Source organism: Pelophylax lessonae, assembly GCF_965119305.1.
Source record: "Pelophylax lessonae genome assembly, chromosome: 9".
Classification (NCBI taxonomy): Eukaryota; Metazoa; Chordata; class Amphibia; order Anura; family Ranidae; genus Pelophylax; species Pelophylax lessonae.
Window position 1 is genome coordinate 116,412,503 of NC_138776.1, and position 16,812 is coordinate 116,429,314.

At 39.7% G+C, this 16,812-nt stretch overlaps 1 protein-coding gene across 2 annotated transcripts in view; it reads right to left on the reverse strand.

The window, feature by feature from the left end:
- A1CF (APOBEC1 complementation factor) overlaps window positions 1–16,812 on the reverse strand; it is an 88,299-nt gene that overhangs the window by 45,427 nt on the left and 26,060 nt on the right. For both annotated transcript variants that reach the window (XM_082269227.1, XM_082269226.1), the window contains exon 2: window positions 11,162–11,305. In XM_082269227.1, the coding sequence (XP_082125353.1) occupies window positions 11,162–11,260 (99 nt within the window). In that variant the 5' untranslated portion in view covers window positions 11,261–11,305. The remainder of the gene's footprint in view (window positions 1–11,161; window positions 11,306–16,812) is intronic.

Consider the following 16,812-nt stretch of genomic DNA (forward strand, 5'->3'; position numbering starts at 1 on the left):
GAAAATTTGTCAGACTATTTGAATAAGATGCAATGGCAAACCAAAGCTATAAACATCTTTTGTTCTTTGGGAGACATCTGAGTATTTATAGCCAGCTTATTTAGGTTTTGGAACCCTGAACTTGATTTTATTTAGTCAAATCAAAGGTAAAAAACAACTTGATATCAGATATACAGTGCCTTGAAAAGTATTCATACCCCTTGAAATTTTCCACATTTTGTCATGTTACAACCAATAACGTAAATGTATTTTTTTTTTTTGGATTTTATGTGATAGACCAACACAATGTGGCATTTAATTGTGAAGTGGAAGGAAAATGATAAATGCTTTTCAAAATTTTTTACACAAAAAATATCTGAAGAGTTTGGCATGCATTTGTATTCAGCCCCCTGGTGTCAATACTTAGTAGAACCACCTACCGCCGCAATTACAGCTGTAAGTCTTTTTTTGTGTGTCTCTACCAGCTTTGTACATCTAGAGACTGAAATTCTTCCCCTTTTTTCCTTTGAAAAATAGCTCAAGCTCTGTCAGATTGGATGGAGAGCGTCTGTGAATAGCAATTTTCAAGTCTTGCCACAGATTCTCAATGGCATTTAGGTCTAGACTTTGACTGGGCCATTCTAAAACATGAATATGCTTTGATCTAAACCATCTAAATTCCATTGTAGCTCTGGCTCTATGTTTAGGGTCGTTGTCTTGCTGGAAGGTGAACCTCCACCCCAGTCTCAAGTCCTTTATAGGCTCTAACAGGTTTTTGTTTAAGATTGCCCTGTATTTGGCTCCATCCATCTTCCCTTCAACTCTGACCAGCTTCCCTGTCCCTGCTAAAGAAAAGCATCCCCACAACATAATGCTGCCACCACCATGTTTCACGGTGGTGATGGTGTGTTCAGGGTGATGTGCAGTGTTAGTTTTCCCCACACATAGCATTTTGCTTTTAGGTCAAAATGTTCAATTTTGGTCTCATCTGACCATGTAAGGGACATATGTTTTCTGTGTCCCCTACATGGCTTCTCACAAACTGCAAACTGGACTACTTATGGCTTTTTTTCAACAATGGCTTTTTTCTTTCCACTCTTACAAAAATGCAAGATTTGTGGAGTGCATGACTAATAGTTGTCCTGTGAACAGGTTCTCCCACCTGAGCTGTGAATCTCTGCAGCTCCTCCAGAGTTACCATGGGCCTCTTTGCTGCTTCTCTGATTAATGCTCTCCTTGCCCGACCTGTCAGTTTAGGTGAATGGCCATGTCTTGGTAGGTTTTCAGTTTTGCCATACTCTTTCCATTTTCGGATGATGGATTGAACAGTGCTCCGTGAAATATTCAAAGATGTTCAAAGGATATTTTTTTGTAACCTAACCCTGCTTTAAACTTCTCCACAATTTATCCCTGACCTGTCTGGTGTGTTCCTTGGTCTTCATGATGCTGTTTGTTCACTAAGGTCTCTAACAAACCTCTGAGGGCTTCACAGAACAGCTGTATTTTTACTGAGAATAAATTACACAACGGTGAACTCTATTTACTAATTAGGTGACTTCTGAAGGCAATTGATTCCACTAGATTTTAGTTATGGTTATCAGAGTAAAGGGGACTGAATACTAATGCACGCCACACTTTTCAGATATTTATTTGCAAAAGAAAATTGAAAACCATTTATCGTTTTCCTTCCACTTAACAATAATGTGCCACTTTGTGTTGGTCTATCAGATGAAATCCTAGTACAATACATTTATGTTTTTGGTTGTAACATGACAAAATGTGGAAAATTTCAAGGGGTATGAATACTTTTTCAAGACACTGTATTTTTATATTTCTAGAAGTTAGTATTATAAACTCTATTATAAACTAATATTACTGGACTAGGGTTTAAAACTATGCATAAACAAAATATGAACATTACAGACACTGCCATAACAGGAAGGCTTTAATACATTTAATATTTCTATAATGCAAAAAACTTCTTAACAAAAAAATCCATCCACCATTACCTTTAATAGTAATGTTTCTCAAGTTCTGTCATTATAGGAAATGTATAAACAGTAATGAGCGAGGAATGATAAATCAAGCAGGTTATCTAGTTTTTACATTGTGACAGTAAAAGTAAAGTATATAGTAAAGAGATCCTGTTTACAGAACCCTGAAATAATCAAGTCAATCTTTTTTTTATCCTTTTTCATCCAAATGCATATTTAAAACTTTGCGCATTAAAATAACTCTACTTAATATGCATACTTTCAACTATGTGCTATGTATTGACATTATATTATTACATATTATCATGATTGCAAATTTTAGGGGGATTATACATTTTTTCTGTTCTTGTGTAGCAAGGCTATGGCAGATGCAGAAGACAAAATCTTGAATTCTTGATGGAAAGCTCGCCCATTGTGCTCCCCAAGTTATACAAACATTATTGACATATCAAAACATATCTTTAATATACTATCTTACTTTTTTGAAACACAGCTAAAATTACATATTACTGATATCAGATATTCCCCTTAATCTCAAAACTGTATATCTATATGCAGGGCCTTCTTTCAGCTGGAACTTGGTGGAATTCAGTTCTACCACCTTTGGCTCAGGCACTCTGCTCCCTGCTCACCACTATCACTTGTAAACACAGGGGTCTAGATTCTGTATTTACAAGTGACAGCTGGTCTCCCAACAGCTTTCATAGATCTGATCTCCTGGGTGGCTCCCAATGAGTGCAGGATGGGGACAAAGGAGATGCAGGTGCCGGGGGGGGGGGGGAGTGGGGATGAGGACACTCCTAATGGATGATTTCCCTGCAAGAGAGAGAGGTGGAGCCACCCACAGTGTGCAGAGAGGTACTAGAGAAGAAGAGGGGTGAAATTGAGATGTGGATGGGGGATGCAGAGGTAAGCAGCTATGGAAGAAGGCTGAGCTCTGCACTCTATGTGTAGCACACTCACTAACTCTGCACATGGGGCACCCCAGAACTCTGCACTCTGTGTATAACCCCACCAAACTCTGCACTCTGTACATAATGCACTCCTGTTTTTTTAATGCCACATTAAGCCCCTCCCACTGTTATTGAAATTTGACCACACCCACTTTTTATGCAGCTTGGAAGGTGTATGTGTTGGGGGAGGGTTTGGGGGGGGGGGGTCGTGGTTGAGTTCCTGCACCTATTTTCTGAGAAAAAAAGCCCTGTCTATAGAGAATATGGAGTTATTGCTATATACTGTACACACAAAGCATTAGGGCATGTTACACTGTGTGCCCCATACAGGGAAATTACACAAAAATGTATTCTTTTTACAGTAGTGCATGACAATATTTAGTCAATATATGGTTGCACAACTAGGGTCAAGCATTCTAAACCATGAGGAAACTTGTATCTGGTATAACAAATATGATGATCATTTAATGACTCATTAGTAAATCACTTACATGTGAGACGCCACTTGGATTCAATTTTGAAACTCAATTCAAAACAACTATAGTCACTGTTATCATCAGGTTATTTGCCTGTATTTTACTTAGAGCAGATAATTTTGTAGCACTTTACATATTGCACATTCACATCAGCATTTGGAATTTATTTGTAGCTGTGAGCTGCAACAGTACATGGGCTGAAATGTACACATTACTTTTCAAAAGATGTGTAGTTTGTGGGGGTGAGTGGGTGACGGCCTGCTGTAAGTATATATATATATAGCTGGAAGTATAAAATATGCAATGTCTCGTTTGTTGCAAGAAACACACAGAAGTGGCACACCATAAGATAAGCATTCATTTTACTGCATAATCAACACTGGAACACTATTTTTGCTTTCAAACAGTGGGAAAATATACTGTTTGCAACAGAATATTATCCACAGCTTAGTGAATGGGGTGAAGCTCTGCTGACTTCCATCATCCAATCATGTGTACCACCCTGCTTTAGTAAGGCTTAATTTAGTTTTTGGCATCACTATACTCAGTGGAGTGGTGATCTGATTTTTTTTCTTGTCTGGCCAAGTTTTCATAAGGTTAGTGGTTGATTATTCCTGTCTGGAGAAATTTTCCAGAACATAGAATGGGAGGACCAACCACTGATTTATAAATATTGTTTCAGAACCCACTCAATCTCTGGGGAGTGAGTGTCCAGAAGTAGGCTAGAGAGGTGATAAATGTTTGGGAGACCTGTTCTTGTCCTGGGGCTGCTGCCCTGTGAATGTAGTCTGTGTACTGGAGTTGATTTTTTGGGCCTCAGCAAGTTCTGGGTTGAGGGCTTAGAGAAGATATGCTAGAAAGATTTTTGCCAGAGAGCATCATCTTGGAGTCTGGTCTGGAGTCTTCCTCACTGAAAAGTGTTGCATGGAATCTGGGTGGCAGACAGCTCTCTTAGGACATTGTAAGTTTTACCTGGTTTTGGACTCTCGGGTGTGTATATTCTAGAGGGAATTAGGTGCCAGAGGTTACTAGATGGACTAGGACTGCTCTTACAGAGACCTACATTTGCTGGCTATTCCCTATCACTTCCAGGCAAGGCCGTTTCAAGAAGATTTTGCAAGACTTGGAGTAGGGAAAGTCCCCGGAGAACCAAGGCTCTTGAGCACATTGCTAGACTAAGATCAGGCTCAGGTAAATATTAGGGGGGCTGGGGGGGGGGGGTGGGGGGGTGGGGGGCTGCAAATCCATCAGCCTTTACAAACACTAAGCTACGGCTGCTATTTAGTGGAGAAAAGTATAACAGAATGGCACCATCTTAAATACCCCAGGCATGGTATATAACAAGAAAATTACCAGTCAGCCTCTCGCTTTCACCCTTTACATTTTAAAAACGATTTACTGATTTCCTATGTGGAATAAAATGAGATGATAAATGTAAGAGACTAAAGAAAAATTACATTTGAATATTGACTTCTCTAGATTGAATCTAACATGCAAAAATAAGAAAGTATTGTACATTTGGTCAATTTTGAAACCCAACATAATTTCCAGGAAAATCTTCAAAGCTTATCATTGATGTCAAGAACCTTTAGCAAATATACACACGTGTGTATTTTTAGAAAGGAGAAACACAGTCCTAATATTGTTGTATGTGAGCATAGAAATTCAGCAACTGTAACGACTTGTTGTGCCCTTCTGATTACCATGGAAAATCTTGCAGCAGAATCATAGACTGACGGGTAGACCTTTTACCCCTGATCAGTGCTAGTGGGATTTAAAAGCAGCGTTTTCTGTTTGGACTGCAATTAACTAGAGATGTGGCAGCCTTGACTCCAGAATTGCTTGGTACAATATATTTTACAGTTGTATGAACTACAGTCAGGAAATCTGTGAAGGGATTAATGTCATTTATATTTTTACTGCACAATGGAAAAACAGAGTATATTTATATCTAATCCCTTCCTGATTCTGGCATTACTTGGTCGACTTTAGTTCATTTTTAATTTTCAAACCAAGCCTTTTAAGTAACTTGTTGCCCACATTTGCCTTGCTCATAGAAATCTGTAAAAATCCATAGGGCTACTCTGCCCTGTAATTTCATCAAATGACACATAGAAGGAAGCAAAAAGGAAAACCTCTATAAGCTAGTGAGAGAAGAGAGTTTTTGTTTTCTGGTTCTGATCTATCTAGCTATGAAATGCCGCAGGTTGAACTAGAAAGGTCCACACCTGTGAGCTGTAATGGACATTTTGGTAAGGAATTGAAGTACTTGATGTGATCCATATTGGGCCCTGGAATGGCTTTGTGCAGGTAGTAGGTCCAAGGTTTGGCAGCTTTGAGGACAGGTATGAACATTCAAGAGACAATAGGCAAGCAAAGCTGAGACTGGAAACCATATGGACCTGTTCACACCTATGTGTTTTCTTTGACTTCCTCAGGCTCATGATATGCATCTATGCATGAATTAATTTTTTTTTAACAATACATGTTGATGCATGGCATATATTTGAATAAGCACAATTAAAAAAAATGTAATTTTGCATGCTACATGTTATTAAATGTTATAAAATATAAGTATGAACGGGCCTTCAAACCTACAATGAGCTTGAAAGATACAGAAGGGGACAGGACGCTCCTTCTGGACTCCAGAATTGACAGCAGGGCCGTTGAATTATTACTGAAGATACTTAGAGAAACCCTGAGAGTCAGCCACTGCCAATGTCAGCTATCGTCAAATAGGTTGTTCAGTTTGCAAGGGAATTTTGACTCTGTAAGGGAAATCTCCGTTAGCTTAGGGAATGAGGTGAAGCATACTTCTGCAACACATAGGTGTGATCAGGCCCTTAAAGTTTCTCCATTTAGTTTCTCTGTCTTTACTTAACAGTATACAAGTCCAGTCTACAAGGCTAAATGCTTCTCTCAGTTATTTAAATTATGCTTTTCTAAAATCACTTATACATGATCAAATTTAGCAAAGCTTTCATTTAAACTGGTTCATTGACTATGTGTCAAATATAAATATGCACCCCCTGCACTAGAAAGTAGTAAATTCACCCTCAGGAATATTTTCTAAAAATCCTCCCTTGCAGTTCTATATCCAATAAATAATACATACGAAACCTGCTTCTGTTGCAAATGGCAAAGACTCTTCTAATTCACATGCAAATGTGTGAGGACCTCTACAAAAAAAAACACTGGCCCCTCATTTCCTTTTATCCTACCATTTGTAGGACAGGCTAAATGTCACAATGACAAGCCATAAATCAGTGCTGTGCTGCTCCTCACTAACTTAAACGACAGTAAAATGATAAAAAACACCATCTCTAAAATACATAAAATATTGACAAATAAACCTTAAAAAAAGGCTAAACCTAAATAAGTCAAATATCAATTGCATCAACACACATTAGTATAAAAAAGTGAAATCTTCATACACCTAGCGTTAAATAGGTAATATAAAAAAATGCACAAACATAAATATCACCAAAGTGAATAATATGAAGAATCAATATCAATTCTCCCAAAGTAAATAATATCAAAAAATCCACAATAAGTATTTACCACACATATAAATTGCACAGAAGTCCCAAACACTTAAAAGTCCAAAAGGGCATCTAACATTTAGATCCCAGATTGTGTAGATAATAATTGATCACTCTTCACACCATACAGTGGTCCATTTGAGATAAAGTGCACACTCACCTCATTGACTGTTTCATAAAATATTCAGGTCAAAAGCACTCTTATCTCATCTGTATGGTCTCTCTTCCACAGGGAGAAGTTCCTGGCCCCCCAACGGATACTTGTACTGGTCCCTTTAAACAATCAGGGTCTCACTATAGCAACTAGCAGTGATGTGTTTAAAAGAGGAGAGATATATGCTAGTAGCGTAGTAATTTTTATTAATAGGAAAGCCCAATATATCCAAAAATTACACTCACATTTTATCATAAAAGTGTCACAGACTCAAACAAAGCACACAGGTAGGCAGTTTACCACTAAATTTTGGTTTTCAGTCCTGGACTGGAAGTGACATCACCCTGCTCTGCCCGACACCATTGCATAAATTCCCATGTGACCTCTTCGGGGTAAGTTCTTCAGCTACTTTAGGCAGTTATTGTGGATTTTTTCACATAATTTACTTTGGAGATACTTAAATTTGTGCATTTTTTATATTACCTATTTAACACTGGGTGTATGAGGAGTTAATTTTCACTATATTGATGTTTGTTTATTCATTTGATATTCTATTTATTTCGTTTTAACCATTTTTTATTTGTCAATATTTTATGTATTTTAGAGATGGTGTTTCTACCACTTTACTGATGTTTAAATCTGTGCTCCACCCAAAGGGGAAGCTCCGCTTGTTTGACAGGTATGTCCCCACTTCCGGGTGACCTCGCCCCGGGAGGTCCCCTGAAAGTCCGGCTCCCCTCCTCCTTCCCCCCACCACCGGGACAATCACAAAGCGTAGCAAGCTTTGTGCATGCACAGTGGGGAACTGGCTGTGAAAATCGGCTGCCACATTGCGTGATCTCTGGACAGGTAAGTGTCCTAATATATAAAGTCAGTAGCTATAGTTTTGGAGCTGCTGACTTTTAATTTTTATTTTTTCGTGGGGGGGCTGGAGCTCCACTGTATTTTTATTTTTTTTTTTAAGCCCGTGGTGTGTGAAACACACTCAAAAGACTTAACACCCGGTGCATAAAAAAGTGCACACACGCAAACGTGGACACACAAAAAAGTGCACAAGGCGTACACACATGGCCCTCCTCCGAAGAGGAAGGGCCCTGATCCCCCGGGGCGCGAAGCTCCTGACAGGGACTGAGGTACTCACTTAGGTCCACCCAGCCGAAACCGGGCGGACCCCATTCTTCAGGGGGACTGCCGAAACAGCCCACCCCGAGTACTAGGTAGGGCTCCCCCGAAGGGAGACCCCATGGGAGAGGGCGAACTAAGCCAAAAGGCCATATCCACCCCCTCCCAAGACTTACAGGGTAGGCCCGAGGACCTACGCCATCAAAGTCGTGCAAGTGCTCAACCAACAAAAAAAGGGACAAACGTGACACACAACAAAGAAAAACAGAGTGGGGAAAGGGGAAGTGGAGAAGTGCAGGGTAGTGCCAAAGTGAAAAACCTTGGCAGGCCCCCCGGCCAGGAATAAAAAATTCCTCTGGTGTTGGCCAAAAGGCCCACCCCAAGAGGCAGGTGCTTGAAAAAGTGTGATGGTGCAGTGACCAAGGTGCCACAAAACTCAGGTGAGCTGCCCCTCACCAGTGAGATTGAGGCACCCCTGGGCTGCCACCCCAGGGGCACATACACCACGGGCTTTTTCGGTCTCAGCCCCCGGCCAGACCCAGTGTAGCCCTATCCCATCAGGAGGCATCAGAATTTTAGACAGCTTAGGGAGAACCTGCCTTCAACTGGGGACAAGCCTTTTGCAAGGCCAGATTCAACCCAGGAGGAAAGGTTCCCCCACCACCATCCGCCATTCCTTACCAATCACATCCAGGAGCAGTACTAACCGGAAAATTGGCGAAACCGGCTTTCCCGCTCCCTTCAAACTGACAGGGGCGGACCCATTCAAATCAGAAGGCAACAGACCCATCCGGCTTTCTCTGACAGTGCCTACTTCCCGGTCCCCCAGTGACGTCTGGAGCGCCCCGGTTCATTTCAGCCCCTGCCGATACTAACCCTCAGGGTCCATACCAACTGATAAGAACAGATACTACACTTGATCTTAGCCAAGTGAAGAGCAGCACAACACTGATTTTTGGCTTGTTATTTTTGATGTGGGTGTTCTGCAGCAGCTCTCATTTTTGGTGCTTTTTTACTGTCGGTGTGATTGACAGAGCAAAAGTGTGTTTATTATTTTATTTATTTTATCTAAATGACACGATACTGCCTCCTTAGTAATAAAATAAACATGCGCCCCTAGGGTTAAGATAGCAGCTAGCATAAAAACACTGGTAAGAAGAGTTCAATGTAGACACAAATGCAGCGCTGATTTAGATGTAAAGAAGTCTCAAAAAAAGCTGGATCTTCCACCCAGGTGTTCAAGCAAGAATTGTGAATACGATCCTCCACCACCACCAAACACACTGTCCCGTACCACCATGGGTGGACCGTTGCTCTCACAACAGTCAGACTGCGCAGTGGGTGATTTAGAAAGGATCACTCAGCCTTAGACTCAAGGTTGATATTATATCCAGACCCCTCAGAGATGTCCAAGATCAGATTCATACATATCATGGAAAGAGTCAAGGAGAAAAACTCATAGTGTAGTAAATTCGTACTCTTTTATTAAATGAATAAAATTACACTCACCATATAATTGGTGTAACACACGCCTATATAGTAAACAAACTCGTTCCCTGATGACATCTATATGAAGAAATGCGTTGAAAGGAGCTAGCTCTGCACACATGTCGTCACGTCCAGAGGTCGGCCATCTTTTTGGATAGAAACAGGACGAGTTTGATATATATGAATCTGACCTTGGACATCTCTGAGGAGTCAGGATATAAGATCCACCTGGAGTCTAAGGCTGAGTGATCCTTTCTAAATCACCCACTGCACAGTCTGACTGTTGTGAGAGTAACGGTCCACCCATTGTATTAAGGGACAATGTGTTTGATGGTGGTGGAGGATCGTATTCACAATTCTTGGCTTGAACACCTGGGTGGAAGATCCAGCTTTTTTGAGACTTCTTTACATCTAAATCAGTGCTGCATTTGTGTCTACATTACCCCCTTAGTGACTGCTCTGTGCTATCAAACTACACATGTGTGCAGTCTGTTTCCATAGATGATCTCAGGTAGAGAATGAGAGTGTGCACTGCACACACTCACAGTTTCAAGGGTCGATACTAAGCAAAGCTAAAGCCAAGAGAGTATGCAAGAGAGGATGCACTGCACATCGGGTAGTTTTAATGGGGACATTTTTGTGATATTTAGCCCATCCTGCAAATGGCAGTATAAAAGAGAATAAGGGGGCCAGCATTTTTTCTGGAGATGCCCCCCTCCATCATCTGGTTTTGAAAACATGCAAACCCCTTACTTTTTTATAATGAATTTCTCTTCCAAACACTATGTAGAATTCCAAATGAATTGTCCAGTTGTCAATTTTAATGAGCCAACTCCGGTTTCTATTATAGCCACTATATTATAATCCATTGCTATCATTAGCAATCCCAGTTTCTTAAAGTGTATCTATACCCAAAACTTTCCCTTTTTAGCTTTGAATAGCATGGGGAATAACTGGAATTCTTGTGAGCTTTTACTGCAGTCAGTTGGAGAGATGTTGTATTGTAAAAAGGTTGTACCCACGACAGAAGGTAAGGAAAAAAAAAATACTTTGTATTAGTAAAAATGCTAATTATAGGTCTAGTAGGGAAATGCTGGAACTTCTGTCAGCTTTTATTGTTGTCAGTTTCCCTGGTGCAGATTTTCCTTCACTTCCTGATTTGCAAAAGGGTTTTCCCGGAACAGGAAGTGAGGGGAAATCTCTCTAATGGAGCCTCGAAAAGCACCAAAATGTTTCTCCATTCTAAGACTAAAAAAAGTTTGGGGTATAGATTCACATTTTTTATTTTTTTTAAACATCTTGTGTTTGCTGGCATAAACTTTTCAGTACTACATTTTGTATACGTAGAGGTGAGATAAGAATGTTGTCCCAATACAAACCGGGATTCACACATCACTCAGAAAATAATTAACAGTCAAACCTTTTGCAGCTGCGTCATTCAGAGCTCTCGTACCTGTGTCAAATTATATCCTGTGCGCTGAATCAATGCACGCAGTGCGGCTTCCTTCTGAGTGGCGGCCAATCCTTCCCCGGATTTTTGATTTGATTCCATTGAGAATGATTATCAGCAAAAAATCAGGTTAATTAGGTGTGCTCACTGCAATTAAATTTAAGATAAATTAAATGAATTAATAAAACTAGAAGATAAAGTTTGCAAATAATTTGAAGACTTGTTTAATTTTCTTGTACAAAATATAGAATTATTTGTAGCTTAGAATCATATGATCTATTAATAATTACATCTCTGCTCACTATACATGATTCAGAACTGCTCATATGCAACTGATATATGACATGCAATTGGAGCAAGCAATTTGTGATATTACCAATATTACCACAAATAAAAATGTAGATTTGACAAGATAACAACCAACCTGTATGACTTGTGGCTATCAATTATTTGGACTTATAAAAAAATTGTATGTGTTCAATCCCACCAAATTTCATCATAAAATGGCTCATATATGCAGAAATGTTTTGAATGATATAAACCAATTATCTGGCTTTGTGTCACGTTTGTAACATCTGCAAGTGCATCTAATAAAAGTAGAATATCATCAAAAAGTTAATTTATTTCAGTAATTCAATTCAAAAAGTGAAACTTATATATATTATATAGATGCATTATACACTGAGTGATATATTTTAAGCATTTCTTTCTTTTAATTTTGATGATTATGGCTTACAGCTAGTACTCAAAAAAAAAAACTCAAAATTCTGAATCTGAGAAAACTAGAATATTACAAAAAAGGATTTTTAATAAAGAAATATTGTCTTACTGAAAAGTATGTGCATGTACAGTATAATATGCACTCAGTACTTGGTCAGGGCTCATTTTGCATAACCTACTGCATAAATGCGGCGTGGCATGGAGACGATTAGCCTGTGGCACTGCTGAGGTGTTATGGAAGCCCAAGTTACTGTGATAGCAGCCTTCAGCTCATCTGCATTGTTGGGTCTGGTGTCTCTCATCTTCCTCCTGACAATACCCCACAGATTCTCTATGGGGTTTAGGTCAGGTGAGTTTGCTGGACAAAAAAACAGTGATATCATCATCATGCTCCCCAAATAATCACTGACTGTGGAAACTTCACACTGGACCTCATGCAACTTTGATTCTGTACCTCTCCACTCTTCCTCCAGACTCTGGGTTCTTGATTTTTAAAAGAAAAACTATGGAAAAATCTGCAAAGAGAACTTTCAATCACGGAGCAACAGTCCAGTCTTTTTTTCTCTTTCGACCAGGTAAGACGCTTTTAATGTGGCTTGACACAAGGAAAGCGACAGTTGTAGCCTATGTCCTGGTCTGTGTGTGGTGGCTCTTGAAGCACTGACACCAGCGGTAGTCCACTTCTTGTGAATCTCCCCCAAATTCTTGAATGACCTTTGCTTCACAATCCTCTCAAGACTGCGGTTATCCCTGTTGCTTGTGCATCTTTTTCTACCACACTTTTTCCTTCCACTCAACTTTCCATTAATATGCTTGGATACAGCCCACTGTGAACAGCCAGCTTCTTTAGTAATCACCTTTTTTGATGTACTCTCCTTGTGGAGGGTGTCAATGACTGTCTTCTGGACAACTGTCAGGTCAGCAGTCTTCCTCATGATTGTGTAACCTACTGAACCAGACTAAGATAGACCATTTAAAGGCTCTGGAAACCTTTACAGATGTTAGTTAGCTGATTAGAGTGTGACACCATGAGTCTACAATATTGAACTTTTTCACAATATTCAAATTTTTGGAAATACTAAATTTTGGGTTCTCACTAGCTGTAGGCCATAATCATCAAAATTAAAAGAAAGAAATGCTTGAAATATATCACTCTGTGTGTAATAAATCTATATGATATACGCGTTTCACTTTTTAAATTGAATTGCTGAAATAAATTATCTTTTTGATGATATTCTAATTTTTATATATATACACCTATCAGCCACAGCTTTATGTCCACTGACAGGTTAAGTTAATAACGTTGATTATGCCATTACAATGGAGAAAGGGAAAAATCTGCGCTTACATCAAAAATGACAAAGTAATAAGATATAAAACAAAACTATGTGAAAACAAAAATCTGCAGTTCGCCATAGTGACCCCAGGATGATGTCATCTGTGACTAAACGCGCAGGGTCACAACGTGCTGACATCACCACGTGCTATCCTGGAAGGACAGGCGATATTGTGAGAGCTGGCCGGCCGGCCGGCTTTATTTTACTGCAGTTCACCATTCAATGTTTTTATTGCCTTCTACTTTTAGATGTTTGTAAGTGCAATTTTTTTTATTACCGATAAATTCATTTTTGATTTTACACTATGGCAAACTGTTATCTCTTTCATGGCGAGTTACATACATAGCCATTGGATTTGGAAGTGCAGTTTCATTATCGACTGGAATTCAAGCGTGCCTCCTATTTCAGAGGTCCTGTTGGTGTTTATCATAAAGCGCTGAAGACCTTTATGGTCATATTGTTTGGTAAGGAGCCATCTATGTTTGGTGACGGATTCACAAGTGGTGGTATTGGTCTTTCTTTCACTGAAGAACTACACGATTGCACATTTTTATTCACTAATATTTATACATGAATATATGGACTTTTTTGAGGAATATGGACATTTTATTTATCTTTATTTATTCTTGTTCAATAATTGATATCATTTTTTGTCACATTATTTAGCACAACCCTTTTTGGTATTCTATTACAATGGCATTTGAAAGTTGGTAGGATATATAACGCAGCAAGTAAACATGTTGTTCCTGAAGGTGATATTTTGAAAACAGAAAAAATGGACACTGCATTTTTGTTGTGTATGGGGCTGCATAGCCACAGACCGGTCAGGGTGGCCATGCTGACCTCTATCCACAGCCAAAAGCACCTACACTAGGCACATGAGCTTTAGAATTGGACCACAGAGCAATGAAAGAAGGTGACCTGGTCCAATTATTTATGTTTTCTTTTACACCATATAGATGGCCAAGTGCGTGTGTGCCTCTTACTTGGAGAAGAGATGGAATCAGGATGGACCATGGGAATATGGCTAACCGGCAGAGGCAGTGTGATGCTTTTGGCAATGCTCTGCTGCAAACCATTATGTCCTGCCATTCATGTGGGTGTTATTTGACACGTACCACCTACCTAAACATTTTTACTGACCAAGTACACCCCTTTATGGAAACCGTGTTCCCTGATGGAAGTGGTCTCTTTCAGCAAGATAAAGCAAAACTATAAAATGGTTCAATAATGATTTGAGGAATATCACAATGAGTTTGAAGTTTTGCCTTGGCTTCCAAATTCTCCAGCTCTCAATCCAATCGAGCATCTTTAGGATATGCTGGAAAAACTGACCCAATTCATGGAATCCTCACCTCCTAACTTACAGGACCTGCATGATCTGCTACTGATAGTTTGGTGGCAGATACAACAGCATACCTTCAGAGGTTTAGTGGCCTCCTTGCCTTGACAGGCCAGGGCTGTTTTGGTGGAAAAAGGGGCTGTTTTGGGGAAAAAGAGGGACCTACTCATCATTAGATGGGTGGTCATAATGTTATGGCTGATTGGTGTATATAGTCAATGCCATAATCAGCCTAATCCTACTTCTAATCTCATGGTGTAATACAATGCTTGGTAGATCATTGGCCCATTTACAGTATATTTAGTGCTTCCCTAGGGGGTAATATTGAGTGTTTTTGATCCATTGTGCAAGAATATTTTCTAGATTAGGAGGGATTGAAAGGGTCATCAAAGCATGCATCATTTCTGTTATTCAGATCAATCACTTTGCAGGGACATTTTTCTTCCTTTGCTTTTCTCATGGAATGGATGTGCTTTTTTAAGGCCTTCAGTCTAGTAACCTGGCTGTTAGGGGCCATTCACATGGGAAATCTCACAGAAACTTAACATAACACTTGCTGCAGATTGCACCTGCAATGCATTTTGAACGCAGTGGGGGAAATGCACATGGAACAATTTCCCACATTACATTCTAGTGGCCCTTAGAAATCTATGTGAAAGTTTTTACTATGTGTTGGTAAAGCATTTACTTTGACTTGTCAGGAAGAAAAAAAGAAAATCAGAAACTGACTGCCCATGTTCAAAATTAATACAATTTGAACTCTGTCTATGGCCAGCATAAAGCATTTATTTTACTTCTATAACTACTCTATATTTGAATGTTTTTTTCTTCCTTGCACTCATATACTAACAATACTTTGTTGTGATCAGAACATATCACATAGGTACTAGGGTTTTGTCTTTTGTATGTGCCATATTATCCTTTCAGGGAACCTAGCTACAGTTTCAGAGATAAGCAAATTATGTTTATTCTGTGTTCATCAATACTGTGATGTTTGATCTTATTGACTCAAGCACAACTCCATATGGTAATTAGAGCAATAGTCTAGATCATATTTGGAGCACATACTTGTTTCTGTGCAAAAAGAAGTGAATGCATGCATGCCCACCCCAATAAAAATAAGTAGTTTGGACAGTTTTCTAATTATTGTCTTTACCCATTTATAGATTTTGTAAATAGCTTTGAAAAATGATAACCAATTTTATTGCATGCAATGATTGTCAGGACAGGTGGCAGAACCTGAAGGAGCATTACTACTGAAAGGCACAAATGTTTTTCATGTGCTGTGCTTTACATCTTTCTATTCATCTTCCATGCTGATAAAGGACAAATAAGTAGAGATAACCAAGTGCCATGTGGTACTATTTCAAAGGCAGTCATTTTCAGATAACCTGACATGCACTGAATAGTGGATATGTATGAGAGATTGTTTACTGGGAATTGACATGCATACAACCCAAACATGATTATTTGCTTGAGAAAGATCAGACTTTTTCCATGCAACAGGCACACAGACTATTCCAGGTCTGGACAATTTCTGAGTTCTGGGTGGCCATAAATACTAAAAAACCTCTCTGCCGACTGTATCACTAAGGGGCTAGAAATGGGGATTAGCACTCCTGCACTTATCCCACCATTTAGGATACTACACCATGGAAGCCTGGTCCTGCCCACTCCTGCCGCTTGCATCCTTCTGCCAAAATCTGCCAGATTTTGTGGTGTTAATGAGCCCTTCTCCTGCTGCAGTCTCTGGCTCTTCCTTGCTGGTGTGGCCTCAGGGAAGTCTGCCCTTTCAGCTTACTGGCTTTCTGTTACAAACCCCCTAATTTTCTTGGGAGCTTAGTGCTAGATGAATTCCCTTAGGCAGAGTGTATTGAATATTGAGCACTGTTATTATGGTTCCTGGTGCCAGAATGCAACAAACCAACAATTCTGACACTAGGATCAGAAAATACCAGAGCTACAGGATTTGCACCAAATAATAAAGGCACATGACTGGGCAGTGATTTTTTTTACATATTTATTTGTGGCATGGCTACAGGGACAGTGTGATGTATTGTGGTACTGTTGTTCTACCAGTAAAGTAGGGTTTTGTTTACACAGATGCTAAGGCCCATACACCATGCAGGTGAGCTGTCCTGAACATACTCTGCCTAGGTTCGGGGGCATGCAGCCACACGCCTTTCACATTAGGGCAAGTGGCTGTGTTGGTACAGCTACATCTCCATAGACTTGAAAAGGCTGTGTGCATGAAA